This window comes from Indicator indicator, chromosome 16 (assembly GCF_027791375.1).
Source record: "Indicator indicator isolate 239-I01 chromosome 16, UM_Iind_1.1, whole genome shotgun sequence".
Taxonomy (NCBI): domain Eukaryota; kingdom Metazoa; phylum Chordata; class Aves; order Piciformes; family Indicatoridae; genus Indicator; species Indicator indicator.
The window spans coordinates 22,135,063-22,149,530 of NC_072025.1; the positions used below are offsets into that span (position 1 = coordinate 22,135,063).

At 46.3% G+C, this 14,468-nt stretch overlaps 1 protein-coding gene across 3 annotated transcripts; it reads left to right on the forward strand.

Annotated features, from left to right (window-relative positions):
• Positions 1 to 1,173: 1,173 nt before the first annotated feature.
• On the forward strand, positions 1,174 to 13,340 carry NR2F2 (nuclear receptor subfamily 2 group F member 2). 3 transcript variants are annotated; one of them, XM_054387788.1, is made up of 3 exons: positions 1,174 to 1,216; positions 9,184 to 9,711; positions 12,877 to 13,340. In XM_054387788.1, the coding sequence occupies exons 1-3, from the start codon at positions 1,174 to 1,176 to the stop codon at positions 13,149 to 13,151; spliced, it is 846 nt and encodes a 281-aa protein (XP_054243763.1). In that variant the 3' UTR covers positions 13,152 to 13,340. The 3 variants fall into 3 exon arrangements, with proteins under 3 accessions (XP_054243763.1, XP_054243761.1, XP_054243762.1); XM_054387786.1 differs by lacking the exon at positions 1,174 to 1,216 and adding an exon at positions 6,937 to 7,382 and having other exon boundaries at positions 9,163 to 9,711; XM_054387787.1 differs by lacking the exon at positions 1,174 to 1,216 and adding an exon at positions 6,937 to 7,382.
• The last annotated feature ends 1,128 nt before the right edge of the window (positions 13,341 to 14,468 follow it).

Consider the following 14,468-nt stretch of genomic DNA (forward strand, 5'->3'; position numbering starts at 1 on the left):
CCCAGGGAAGGGGGCTGATGAGTTGATATTTCTCGCGGGTGAAAGCCTCCTCCCAATAGTATTTTATTAATATATATAAAATAAAAACTAAACGTTCTTCTCATGTCTAAAAGTTGCCATGTTTGTGAAGGGGGTGGGGAAAAATGTCTCCAAGGGTTTCAATTAGCAACAAATGATTATTGCAACGCAGTTTTGGTAATGAAAAAATGTGGAGTACCTCTTCGGAGCGGGGATCTCAGGGGCAGTGAAAGAGAGAGAGAGGGGGAGAGAGAGAGAAGGAGAGGGAGAGAAAGAGATTGGTGATTAGCTCGGATCCTTTCCCAACTTGCTTTAGCGTGTGCTTGCGTTCCCTGCCGACCCTACACAGGACACTATATATTTTTTCCCCTTCGGTGCATGTGTTGATAGTTCAGCCTGTAGTTGTTTGCGGTTGGCTCTTTTTTTTTTTTTCCTTTCCTTCTTTTTTTTTTTTTTTTTTTTCCTGCCAGGGAGGGGGAAGGGAAAGGGGGGGAGGGGGGGACTGAAATCGGTCGCATCCATCCTACCCCCATAATCATTAAGTTAGGAGATTTCCCTCTTTTTTTTTTCCAATTGGAAGGGTGGGTTGTGAATATTTTTCCTTTTATTTTTTCCTTTTTTTTTTTTTTAAAGTCTCTCCTTTCCAGCTCCGAACAAGGTGTAGCGAGACGCTCTTCCTTCTAAGGAATGAAATGAGAGACAAGGATCACTCAAAGACATCTCCTACCTTGGGCTTGGGGATTTTTTCTTAAAGGCGAGGCGCACATTCCTAAGCAGCTATGTACAAAGCCCCCACTGAAATCTTGTCTGTGTAAAGTTAGAGTGTGTTCAGGATTTTTTTTTCCTCTCTCCCAAGACTGATCGCTAATAATACATCGAAAGCACTTCCCTTTAGGTTGTGGGAAATCTATTCCCTTCACCTTGCCTCCTTTTTTTCCCCCGAAGGCTGTAACTTTACTTTTTTTTTTTTCTCTCGGTCTCTTTTTTTTTTTTTTTTTTTAATCAGTTTGCACAATCGCTTAGATAAACACCAAGAAGGAATCTTCTCTTTAATTACCCAACGCACATCTTTCTGGGGGGCAAACAGCGGTCTGATCATATTTTTTTGTTTGTTTGTTTCACCTGCCAAACTAAAGGAGAGGTAGAAAAAGGAAGATGCAAGCGATTTGGGACCTTGAACAAGGCAAATATGGTTTTGGTATGTTTACTTATAGTTTTTTTTCTTCTTCTTTGACACTTTTTTCGGGCAATGTGTTGTGATTCTTGTGTTTCTCTTTTAAGGAAAACAAAAAATCAAAAAAAGCAAATGTTAGCTAACGTACGTCTTAAACGATCGTTTCTAAGGTTACGTGGGTTGCTCTAAGGAGGGGAAGAGGGGAGGGGGGGAAACCCAAGCCTGTGTAATTGCAGCACCATCAGTTAGCACGTCCTTTAGCTAAATAAAGCAAGCAGCAAACAAACAAACAAGCGACCAAACCCAACGACCGGAATCGGTTTCCAGGTCCGAGGAGGCAAAGGCAAAACGCCTCAAAGTCATTTCCAAAGCAGCGTCCAGGAGGCAGAGCCCGGACGCAGGCTCCCCTGCCTGGACTGCCGGCTGCTCGCGGGGGAGCGACGGACTGACCTGCTCGGGAGGATAGGGAGGGCAGGACAAGTCTCTAAACTTAAGTGATAGGTATTAAACTGCTCGGAATTGTGTCCCTGTGTGCAGCTGGCAGCATTTATTTAAGGGAAAGGGCTAAAAAGCGGGGGGGGGGGGGGAAGAAAAGAAAGAAAAAAACCCCAGAGGTCGGTGGTGAAGGTAGAGCGCCGAGATCCCCTTTTCCCTCCGGTCCCTTCCCTGGCTAAGTACAATGGAAAGAAGCTGGAATATACTTACCATCCGAAGGTGTGGTTGGCAGCTCGGCTGAGGCTTTAAGGCAATTATTTATCCTTTTTTTTTTTTTTTTAAGTATTAGTGCAAAAGAGGTAGATCTGACTTTAAGCGGCGAAAGTGTTTTGCTCTGACAACAGCATGCGAGGCACGGTTTCTTGTTTGAAAAAAAAAAATCACAAACCAGGATTCTCACCACCACCACCTCACCCCATATCCCTTTACCACTATCCCTTAAAAATATCTATTCGATACAGCACTGGTAGAAACCCTGATGCAGAAGTCTTATAGTCCGGTCTAGAAGTGCCCAAGCCAATTAACTTTAAATCCTTAGGAATTAATCAGATTAAAATGTACAGAAGTTTCGTTCTTGTATGCATACGTGAGCCAAAAGTCGTTTCCCTTTAAGAGATCCTTTTCTTTTAAAGTTGGATTTTAGGCAGATAAGAGACTTACACTAGGGGGCAGCCGGATACTGTACTTGCTCCAATCTTCAGCAATTTTTTCCCCTCTCTCACAGCATATGCTCTGATTTAGCACTGTAAATTTTTCAGAGGACCCAACTCTGACAGCCCCTGGTGATTTTCAAAGTACCACAAGCCAGTGGTTAAAAATTGCATTGACTTGGAAGTTCAGAGGCACACAATAGGAGCCACTTTCCCTATTCATGGAACTTCAGTGTGGTGGAAGAGAAAAACACACACATACTACATTGAGGGAGAAGAGGAATTCATTGAATTCTGTTAGACGTAACTGCTTTCCACTGAGTTCAGAGCGAAACTCGGTATTTGTTCGATGCTGTATTCATATTGCGATTTAATCTAGAAAGAATTAGAGGACTGTTAGGCAGCTTTCTGCCGGGAATACAGCTTTCCCCGCTCCTTCCTTTTTTTTTTTTTTTTTTTTTTTTTTTTTTTTTTTTTTTGGGTTTTTGTGTGCATGGTTTGGTGTTTGGGTTTTTTGTTTGCTTGGGGTTTGGTTTGTTTTGTTTTAATCCAAAGGTTTACACCGGTTCTATCCCCAACTCTATTTTAGCAAAATAAATCATTCCACTTCCCACTCACTAAAATAAATTTCCATCTGCAGTAAAATGGCAAGAGGGGTGCATTTGTTTATTTGGGAAACCAATCCGGTCTTACTCTTAGAGCATTTCTATTATCATTTAGGCTCGGAGAAGGACAGTTGGGAATCTCCCCCCTCTTTGCAAGGCGCTCAGGTTTCGAGTATTATCTAGCGAAATCAGCTGTAGTTCATTTTTACATTCATCTGTTCTGCCTCAACCCACTCGCAGGGGTGTTTTCAGATAAATAGCAAAGCATCTAATGGTGCTAATAGATAGTTACATTGCTGCATCTCTCGAAGAGCAAATAGTTAATCTGGGGCATTCTTCATTAATGCTTGAGCAATCAGCGTATACGGCGGCTTTTAAGCGTGTATCAATGGCTTTTCATTTTTACGATCATGCATTTGAACTATTAATATTGTGAGTCCTGGTAAAACCGCTTTCTCTTCTGATTCTTGCATCTGCTAAGACGACGTTAATGTTTTTTCATATGGTGAATTAATCCTGTTTACTTTGTCAGATTCGAGACAGGAAAGGTTGGTGTTGGGTTATGGTGGTGGGTTTTTTTTTCCTCAGGAAATTCATCAGCAACAATCTGCGACTATTCTGTGTTTTGAACCTCCTCCTTCTCCCACCCTCCCCGATAGGTGACCTCCTTGGCTCTGGGTTATTCGGAAATCAGAAGACAGTTCCCCACATTCTACCGGGGAGAGGTTTCTTTCGCGCCTTCTGTCTTTCCAGTCCCTCCTGGTCCCTGGTTCGGAGAAAGGTTATTTGTGCTCCGTCAGGATCAATGGGAATGCTGCAGCCTTGCCTTTGAAATTGAGCAGCAGTCCATCCTCCTTTGTAGGGTCTTAACACACCAGGTTTCTGAGCAGGACATTGTCAGTGCTTTTTACAACTTTCCAATCATCTCAGCACCTGCGGCTTTAGCCACATATATTATTTCTGATGCAGAAGGGGGTGTGCATGTGGCAACATGAAAAAGTGTGTGCGTGAAGAGGTGAGGGGCAATGAATTCCGTACAGAGTTGTGCACAAGTCTGGGTCCGTGCTTGGTGATCAGCTCAACTGTGAGCATACACACGCGAGAATCTTTGTAGAGGTGGAATTGCCCGGCCGGGCATTTATCTGTCTATTTTTAAACGTTGTCTTTTTTTTTTTTTTTCTTTTTTTTTTTATCTCTCCGTCTATTCGCCTGTTCGAGTGTCTTTTGGAGATTTTCACTAGGAGACCAACTCAAAGTCCCCGTTCCGCTGCCCGTTAGCGATATTCAGCGGGAAATAACCAGCTCTCCCCTCGTAGTTAGATCGGTTACCCATTTCGTGGTGCTTCCACTATAGCACGGAGCTTGTGTTAGCGTATTTGGGTACGTGTGACTCGAAAAAGGACAAAAAAAAAGGGGGGGGGAGGGACAAAAGCAAACCCACAAAGCCCCAAAATAAAGTTCAAGGGGTTTAGAAGGGCTGCGGTACAGCGGTGCCGTGGAGGTGGCGACGGAACAGACATGGGTATCACACTGCGTGGAGTGGCGTGGCGGGTTTGTTCCTCAGTCGTGCTGGGGGTAAGGGGTAAACGAGGTCGTGCCGTCCTCTCTGCCGGCCCGCCAGCAGCCCAGTGCGGCACGGGAAGAGGCACCCGTTCGGGGAGGACGGCTCGGGAGAAGCGGCGACGCCAGGTTATCGCGCCGGTGCCGGAGCGCCTGAACGAGCTCTCAGCACTCCGCTGCTCGGCGGGCGAGCGGCCGGGGCACGGGGCGGCCGGCGCAAGCGCAAGGTGCCGCCGGTCCCGTCTTCCGTTGGTCAGCCTAGAGCGAAGCCGCGGCGGCTGAAGGCAATGCAGCGCCCGGCGGGACCCCCCGTAGCGGGAGTCCCCGTACCTGCGCAGCTCTGCCGGTGACAGGGAGACGGCCACCGCTCTCCTCCCCCAGGCAGCAGCGGGGCTCGGTTTGCCTTTATTCAGTGGAGTTTTACCTCAATTTAGCGTCTGTTTTCTGACTTTCACCCATTGCCCCCCAACGGTCGTGCCTCGGCGGGCGGGCCCAGGTGAGGCGGCCGAGCTCGGCTGCCTTCACCGGACTCGCCTTAATGCCTCCCCCCGTCAGCAGCGGCGAGAAAGGGGACACGGCACTGCGAAACGGGGTGAGGAGTGAAAGCCAGGGCACTGCAGAAGCGGCTTGGATCGCAGGGACGCCCAAGCCCCGGTGCGGCGGCCGTAGCGGCGGGGCGGCGCCTGCCTCTAGGACCGCGCGGGCGGCGGCGGCGGCCATAGCAGGCCGCGCAAGGGCGTCGCGGTCCAATGAGGGGCGAGGGGCGGGGCGCGAGCTTTTGACCAGTCAAACGCCGGTCGGGTTGCCTTATAAGGCGCGCGGTCGCCATGGCAACGTGCGCTAAGTTGCAGCAGTCGTGTCAAAGTTCACTCTCCCGCCAGCGGGGCGAGCGGCCGGCGGGGAGCGCGCGTTCGCCCGCCACTCCGGCCCACACGCCGCCCGCCCGCCCGCGCCGCCGCGCCCCGCCCCGCCCCTCCCCTCGCCGCCGCCTTTTGGAGGTGGGGGGAAGCCGCCGCTTTTTATTTTTGGGGGGGGGAAGGGCTGGTGCTCTCCCCCCCCCCCGCGTTCTCCCCGTGGTGGTGATTTTCACCCACAGCCCCCCCTTCCAGGGCTGAGGAGCGATGCTGCGCGCTGGGTTATGATCCTTCCCTCTCTCCCTCCCTCCTCCTCTTTTCCTCCTCCTCCTCCTCCTCCTCCTCCTCCTCCTCCTCCTCCTCCTCCTCCCGCTCCCCTCTTTTATCATCCTGGCTGGCTGGGCGCTGTGCTGGCGAGTTGACTCCTTCCCTCCCCCCCGCCCCGCGGCCCCCCTCCCCCCGCCCGCGCCGTGAGCACCGGCGGCGCGGAGGCGAGAGCCCACTTGCGAGGCGGCAGAAGCAGCATAAGGCAGCGCGGCGGCGGCAGCGGCGGCGGCGCGGCGGCAGCGGCAGCAGCAGCACCCGAGCGGCGGCGGCGAGCGGGAGCGGCGGGGACACGGCGCGGAGGGAGCGGCGGAGCAGAGCGGAGCGCAGCACGGAACGGAAAGGAGGAACAAATAAACAATCATAATAATAATAATAATAGCAACAATAAGAATAATAATAAAAAGCGAGGAGAGGAGGAGGAGGAGGAAAAAAAACCCAAGAGCCAGCCAGCCCCCCCACCCCCGAGCTCGAGAGAGGGAGAGAGAGAGAAAAGAGAGCAGCGCCCGGGCGGATCGGCGGAGAGGAAGAATTAAAGAGAGCGAAGGAGGGAGGAGAGACAGAGCAGAGAGAGAGGAGGAAAGAGGAGGAGAAAAAAAAAAAAAAAACCAAAACAAAACCAAAAAAGCCCACAAAAACAAAGCGATCGCAGTTGATGTTGCTGCTGCAAGCTGGACTTCCAAAAACTACGGCGAGACCGTCCGCTCTCCGCGCCGAGAAAAGTCTCCTCATCTGTCCGTGTTTTTTTCCGCTGTGTGTGTAATCTTTAACCTTTTATTCATTCTTATTTTGATGGCTTTCCTGAATGGCTGACTGCGAGCTTCCCTGGACCTGGCCCCCAGACACCCGCCTCTCCTCCTTCAACTACTCTGCTGCAGATCAGCTCTAAGAGAGAGAGAGGGAGATCTTTGAAGAGATTTTTTTTTTTTCCTCCTCTCTCTCTCTCTCTCCCTCTCTCCCCCACCCCCACCACCCCTTTACTTTGCTCTCCTGGAGCCCAGACAATCGACACGCAACTCGCCCCCTTGTACACACACCTCCATCGCCCCGTGCTTCTGCACCTTCGCCGGTACCAGGAGAACCCCCCCAGCCCGACCCTCCTAAAAAAAGAAAAAAAAAAAAAGGCAAAGCAACAAAAGAGAGAGAGGGGGAAAGAGAGAGGGGGGAGGAGGAAAAAGAAAAAGACTGCTGCAAAGCTGATCTGAAAAGCAAAGCAAACAAACTTTGAAAATAAAGGGGGAACAGGAAGTTTGGCAACGGTGTCCAATAGATATGGCAATGGTAGTCGGTGCGTGGCGAGACCCCCAGGACGATGTGCCCGGAGCTCAGGGAACTCAGCCTTCGCAAGCCCCGCCGGTGCAGGGACCTCCGGCCGGGGCCCCGCATACCCCACAGACCCCGGGCCCCGGGGGCCCTCCCAGTACACCAGCCCAGACCAACCCGCCAAGCCAGCAGAACCAAGGAGACAAACAGCAGCAGCAGCAGCACATTGAATGTGTGGTTTGTGGGGACAAGTCTAGTGGCAAACATTATGGCCAGTTTACCTGCGAGGGTTGCAAGAGTTTCTTCAAGCGGAGTGTAAGGAGGAATCTCAGCTACACTTGTCGTGCCAACAGGAACTGTCCCATTGACCAGCACCACCGCAATCAGTGTCAGTACTGCCGCCTCAAAAAATGCCTCAAAGTTGGCATGAGACGGGAAGGTATTGGGATTTCATTTGTTTTGCAATTTTTTTTCACTCGCTGCGTTTTGGGTTTTGGTTTGGTTTGGGTTTTTGTGTTTGGGTTTTTTTTGTTGTTTTGTTTTGTTTTTTCCAATTATTTTTAATCTCTCTTCCCAAAACCAGCCAGAACCTTCCCCCTTTCCCACTCCCCGAATAAACAGAAAGAAACTTTCTCGTAATGAAAGAAAGAGGTGTTGGAGAGGGTGGGCAGGGGAGGCAGGGACTCTTGCATGCTTTCTCCTGCACTCGTAATTGATTTGTGTTTGTTTTGATTTTGCTGATGGAGGTTTATTGGAAGTGGATTTTTAGTTTCACGCTGCTTAGGAGCGAGATTATTATTCTGACGGGTGGTTACTTTTCTTTCATGTTTCCTCCTGCATGTTCAGCATCTCCTTCCCTGTCCCCCCAAGCAGCTCCGTGTGTGTTTCTCTGTGTCTCTGCCTGTGTGTACACACACGCACGGAGCCTCATGAGATGCACACACACATCTATACGTCCTCCAGCACCCTGCCTTAGATTGCAATTTTACACAGGCGGTTCAAATTACTACTACAATGGGACTCGCCCCACCGAGGTTCTGCCACACTCCACTGTGGATTCCCAGACGGGTTTTGCCTCCCTTAAAAATACATATACACACATACATCCGTGTGTGTATATATGTAGCTGTCTGCCTGCCTTCCATGACTGTTACTATCTCACTTTTCTTCCTCTTATTTTCTTGTTTCTCTGGGAGAGGCAGGAGGGGGGTAGAAGGGACAGGCTGGAGGGGTGGGGGGAAGGAGCAGCCCAGAAGTAAGTGTGGGGTGCTCGGGTCTCTGCAAGTCGAGTCTTTGTGATATAAAATTAGACGAGAAATGTGAGCCTGCAGTTTTCCAGTGCGTGCTCTGTGTCTGGACGCTGCTATGTAGGTTAAGGGTTAGGGGGCTTGGGACTCGCTGGGCTTCTCTCTTTGTGTTTCTGCAAGAGTAACTAACCTTGTAATACGTGCGATAACAAATACAAATCCAGCGCAATTTTAGGCGTTTTCCCTTCTTGCCATCTCTCTGCCTCTGAGCCTTTTTTCTCTCTCCTTTTTCTCTCGCTGTCACTGTGTAAATTTATTAACAAAATGCAAGGCCCACTTTCCATGGGCAGCTGAGGAAGGTGCCTTTGGATAATGCTCTCAGCCTCACCAGGGGACCTGTCAGGAATATTGTGGGGTGATCTCTCCTCCTTTGATATTTTTTTATGAGGGGAGGGGTGTGTGTGTGTGTATATAATAGCAGCAGCAACGATACATTCAGTGGGTGAGAAACGCATGTGGGACCAGCACCGGGGATTTTGAACTGAAGTATTCTTTCCTTTCCCCTCCTCCCTCCCCATCCCTCTCCCCCAGCCTCAAATCAATAAGCTGTTTTAGGTGTAATGAAGAAAAATACCCAGGCACACAAAGATGTATCCTGCATCTCTTGAAGGAGGGGTGGCGGTGAAGGGATGGGGGGTGGAAAAATAATTGAATTGTAGTGTGTGTTAGGAAGTGAGGCTCTCTGGCTCCTTCAGGCAGTCCTGGCCGAGTGGACAGCATTGCTCAGCTTTTATTGTTGCTTTTTCACTTGACCCGGGAACTGTGGAGACTTGAAAAGGGGTATGGGCTGAACTCTGGGTGGAAAAATGTATGCTCCCCCTGAAGCTGCCTGGGTATGGGGTCAGACATACACGCACACAAAGCAGGCTGTATGTGAAACGATGGTCGCAATTCAGATATTAATAGCTGTAGTTTCTTCTTTATTTACTGCAGCGGTCCAGAGGGGCAGAATGCCACCCACACAGCCAACTCATGGTCAGTTCGCCTTGACAAACGGGGACCCTCTCAACTGCCATTCCTACCTATCCGGATATATCTCCCTTCTTCTGAGAGCAGAGCCCTACCCCACCTCCCGCTTTGGCAGTCAGTGCATGCAACCCAACAACATCATGGGCATCGAGAACATTTGTGAACTGGCAGCTAGGATGCTCTTCAGCGCAGTGGAGTGGGCCAGGAATATCCCCTTCTTCCCAGACCTCCAGATCACAGACCAGGTGGCCCTCCTGAGGCTGACCTGGAGCGAGTTATTTGTCCTCAACGCTGCCCAGTGCTCCATGCCCCTCCACGTAGCTCCGCTCCTGGCAGCTGCTGGCCTCCACGCTTCGCCAATGTCTGCTGACCGAGTGGTCGCCTTTATGGACCACATACGAATCTTCCAAGAGCAAGTAGAAAAACTGAAAGCATTGCATGTCGACTCTGCAGAATATAGCTGTTTAAAGGCCATAGTCCTCTTCACCTCAGGTAGGCAGCATTTCTTTGCTCTTCCTTTTTCCTTCCCCGGGCCCCCCTTGACAACTGTTTGCTCTTGCAAAGTGTTATTGCCTGCACCCCATTACCACTCCCTGCCCCCAAGAACCAGTGCGGTCTCATTCCTTGTAGGAAATGGTGCCCTGCGGGCTCCCCTTCAGGGCCTCGGATCTGAGCATCCAGGGAGTGCATAATAAAAATAAAAATAAAAATAATTTAAAATAGAGAGATGCAGTAAAATAAACATACACATACACAAAAAATGAGACAACTCAAGCACACCCCAGCCCGAGCTGAATAGTACTGGAGACAGGGCAAGAGGGAACTTGGGAAGAGGCACCCATCCGCCACTAAAGACTGCACTCTTCCCATTGAAAATAATATTTTATTTAACAGTATATCTCTGGGTTGTTGCATTTAATGACACGCATCCAAACAGCAGCAAAATCTGTTTGATGTTGTTAAATACAAGTCGTCCTATCAGTGAAACCACTTTCAGAAGCAGATCGTTTTATGGGCAGCCAGGAAGGGAAAAAAAAAAAAAAAAAGCCCTGCAGGATTAAAAAATTGAATTAAAGAAGAATGAAGAAGGAAAAAAAAAGTAAAATGCACAAAGCTGAGTTTAAAATATGTTCCCTGCCATCCAATAAAATAAATCAACTTTCCAAAGAGCTGTCTCAGATTTAAACAGAATGTGGCAGTGAGCAGTTCTGTGTCATTTAAGCTAAGGGGAAAAGTTTGCATTTGTAACCAGCAGGAACTGCAGAGTCCAGGATGAGTAGCGGGTGCGAAGAGATCATTACCATAAGTAGAGAGGGATAGTATGGAAAAGTAAGAGGAGAGGGAAGCTGCTGCTCCACAGTGTAATTCCGGGGTGGCACAACTATGCCTCTCCTGAGGAAAAGACCTCGAGGTGTTTCTTAGATAATCAAAGAGAGCGGAGGGGAGAAGAGGGAGGGGGGTGGGGGGAAGGAAATATGTGTCAACTTTTGCTGCCTAGAAATAGTGCATGAGTTATAAAGCAATAATTGAGTGCGTTGTGAAATCTAATTAGCTTGCACTAGAGTTTAACCTGGGTGAGTAATAATCCTGATATTAACTCTGGAGGCTAATTTTTTTTTTCTTTTTGAGGGGGGAAAAAAAAAGTCTGCTCGCTAATTTGTGCACTATGTTATCTCAGATTGCTAACTTTGAAGCTGCATCAGCAACCCAATGTGCTGGAGCCCTAAAAGTTTTGGGGTTAAGTTTAAAAATACAGATATTTCTTCTGTCACTAATTTGAAAGCTTGGGAAAGTGGCCACGCGATAAACATATGAATGGAAGCAGGACCTGTAAAATAATTACTCATCAGAGTTTTTTAAAGCCTGATATCAGGAAACAGGAAAAAAATGTAGTTTATGTGGGAAAAGAAGGGCTCACAATCCGCTCCTTGTTGTGTTAAAGGGGGTCTGGGGAACGAAGTCATTTTCTGGACTTTGTCCAGGTTCTGGGTCGTGACCTAAACTTCCTTTTATATATTATTGCTTTACACATAAAAAACTCTTCTCTTTTTTTTTTTTTTAATCCCTCCTCCCCCCCAAATTACTCATGCTAAAGTCCGAAGTGATCGATGAGTAAGATGCATCCCTGCACAGGGAGACAGGGATCCCGAGTGGGAAGGGCTCTACGTGGGGTGCTTATTTTACTATTTTTTTTTCCTACCATTCTCTAGGATGCATTTTCCTCTCCCTTGCTCAAATGCTCAGCGAGGATCCCACACACAATCACATCCCTCCCCAACCCCTGGCCATCTCACACCCACCCTGAGGAGTTTATTCCCAATCCTGCCTTTTTTCCCAAACCACTTTTTTTTTCTTTTTTTCCTTTTTTTCTTTTTTTTAGCCTTCTGAGAAAACAATCGTCCGATCCTGTCGTAACTGTTTAATTTATTGCTATTTTCAAAATGTGAGGCCTGGCGTGTAAATTGCCTCCCAACTAGATAAACGTTTCTTCTTATCTGATTCTGGGGAAGATAGCCGCATGAAAAAAAAAATAATAATAATAGGGTGATGCATGCAGCTTCTGCAGCACCCCAATTACACTTCTTGATGTAAAGCAGACCTGCATAGATGCATATAGTGTTTGCTGCAGCCTCTTTTAAGAGAAAAAAAAAATCAGGGTTCTAATGACTCGCAGAATATGCATGTGTTAGCCCTGTGCCTAGGAAAGCCACAGGGAGGTCAGGTCACAACCTGTGCTCTTTCAGCACAGACGTCTCTGATTTAAAGGGAACTTATTGTATTTTAGCGTATCAGGAAAAAAAAAAAGAAAAAAAAAACGTCCAGACCCTATCAGGGAGTTTTCTTCTTGTAAGGGCCTTTAGGTTTAAAAAGAAGAAGAAGAGGGAAAAAAAAAGAGGGGGGAGTGAAGGGGGGGAAGAAAGAAAGAGAAAAGAAAAGAGGGGGGAAAAGAAACAGCTCAAATGAACAGAGAGATCACAGTTTGCATGGCTGCCTCTGAATAGGCTAAACTGACAAGATCAGTTTTAAAGGGCCACTTAAATCAGTTTCAAAGACTGAAGAAAAACGCGTTGTCTTCTTTGGGGGAGAATCTGTTGCTGGATCCGGGGCGCCATTATCTTTGGCTGGGCCAGTTTTTTTATTATGACTATGATTTCTATCACTGCTATTAGTGTTCCTTCTCATCACATGGTTTATGCTCTCCCCAATTATTTTCCAAGGGAAGGGGAGGGAGAAATAGTGGCTCCCTTTCCCCGCTTTCTGCTCAAGTCTTCCCCAACCCCCATCCTTTCACCCTAAAAATATAGATATACAAAATACCACTGGGCCAGCACCTCCTTGTCAACCCCTCAGGTCTGTCAGGCCAGTAGAAACCTCTGCTCTTGGAGATTCTCAGTCCTAAAGGAGACCCTCCAGAAGAGAGAGAATACAACACACACATACACAGAAAGAGAGAGATTGTCCTTTTTGGTAAAACCCACTTAAACTCTGGGGGGCGAGGTGATGGCACACAATCTATACTTAATTCTCACAATTTAAAGAAAAAAAAATTGAAAAAAAGAAAAAGAAAAAAAACTCCAAAACCCCTTTTTTTAATCTGATGATTGTTTTCTTTTTTTTTTTTTTTTCTTTTTTTTTTTTTAATACACTTTCTTCTAGATGCCTGTGGTCTCTCTGATGTAGCCCATGTTGAAAGTTTACAGGAGAAGTCACAGTGTGCTTTGGAAGAGTATGTTAGGAGCCAGTATCCCAACCAGCCAACACGATTCGGGAAGCTATTACTACGTCTCCCCTCCCTTCGCACTGTCTCCTCTTCTGTCATAGAGCAATTGTTTTTCGTCCGTTTGGTAGGTAAAACCCCCATAGAAACCCTAATCAGGGATATGTTACTGTCTGGCAGCAGTTTTAACTGGCCTTACATGTCCATTCAATAAAATATTTGAGAGATTAAAAAAAAAAGAAAAAAAAATTGAGAAGGGAGATGAAAGAGAGTGAAAGGAAAGCAAATGACATTTGGGTTCTGGTTGTTTCTTAAATTTCCTTCTGCTAAAAAAGGATGTAAAAGGATGCTACTAGTTTGCTAAGAGAAGACAGGGAAAAAAATTACTGGACTGTGAATTAAAAAAAAAAAAAGAGACTGTCAAATGAACTTTTACAGAATGCATTAAAACTCCCGTGTCATTCAGAAAAAACAAAACAAAACCAAACCAACAAACTTGCTACTTCTCATTTTTTTGGTAAAAAAATCAAAAAGAGAGAAAGAAAGAAAAAAGAAAGAAAAAAGATAAGAAGAAAAGAAAGGATGGTGGGCTTTTTCTTTTTTTCTTTTTTCTTCCTTTTTTTTTTCTTTTCTCTTTTGGGGTAAGCTTTTAAAAAATTCTCAATTAAAGTGCATTTAAAGGAAATTTGGAGAAAATTAGCAGAACGGAAGAAAGTAAGTCTTTTTTTTCCAAATTATTAATTGTCCTATGTGTCTATGTACCTATAGCTGTTCTTTTTTGTATTTTTCTGGTTTCAAACCAGTTTATTCTGTGGTTCTATAATAATTTTTGATATAACCTTGGCTTCTTTAAAAAAAAAAAAAAAGAAAAAAAAAAAAACAAACCTGTGTATCCTTAAAATATATGTTCTGAAAGAATTAAAACTGAGTCCACGAAAGTATCATAGGAAGAAAGGAAAAGAGGAAAAAAAAAAAGGAACAAAACCCCTCATCAACAACACAATGATGGAAGCGCACTTAAGGTGGTGACCCAAAATCTAGCTTGAAGCTGAGAGAGCTATAATTATATAGACCCAAATGAACCACATGTGTCATATAACTCCCCCCAAATCTAGGTTTTTTGATATTTCGGTCAGAAAATGAATGGTGGGGATTTATTCTAGGTAGAAGGAATTTGTGTCCAAGACACACTACGGTTTTGATTTTAAAAAGGATTAAAAAAAAAAAAAAAAAAAAGGAAAAAAAAGGAAAAAAATAACAAACACAAACAAACAAAGTGAACTTTTGTAATTTGAATTGGGTTTCACATAGTTCATCATGAATTGTTATTAAACTCCTCTATCTGTTTGTATATTTGAAAGCCCTTTGTATTATAATAATTGTTGATATTTTCCCTTTTTAAAAAATACCATTGAAATCAGCATGACAAAATAACACTGTTGGCACTTATAGATAACGTGATTGATTCAGTATCTTAGAGTTTACAGTTTTGTGTTTAAAAAAAAAACTGAAGGGTTTTTTGTTTGTTTTT

Excerpts from the sequence above, each read along its gene's own strand:
- NR2F2 (XM_054387786.1), top strand. The coding sequence starts at position 6,953 with ATGGCAATGGTAGTCGGTGCGTGGCGAGACCCCCAGGACGATGTGCCC. Across the intron at positions 7,383-9,162 it reads AGTTGGCATGAGACGGGAAG|TTTCTTCTTTATTTACTGCA; the intron begins GTATTGGGATTT and ends TAATAGCTGTAG. Across the intron at positions 9,712-12,876 it reads CATAGTCCTCTTCACCTCAG|ATGCCTGTGGTCTCTCTGAT; the intron begins GTAGGCAGCATT and ends ACTTTCTTCTAG.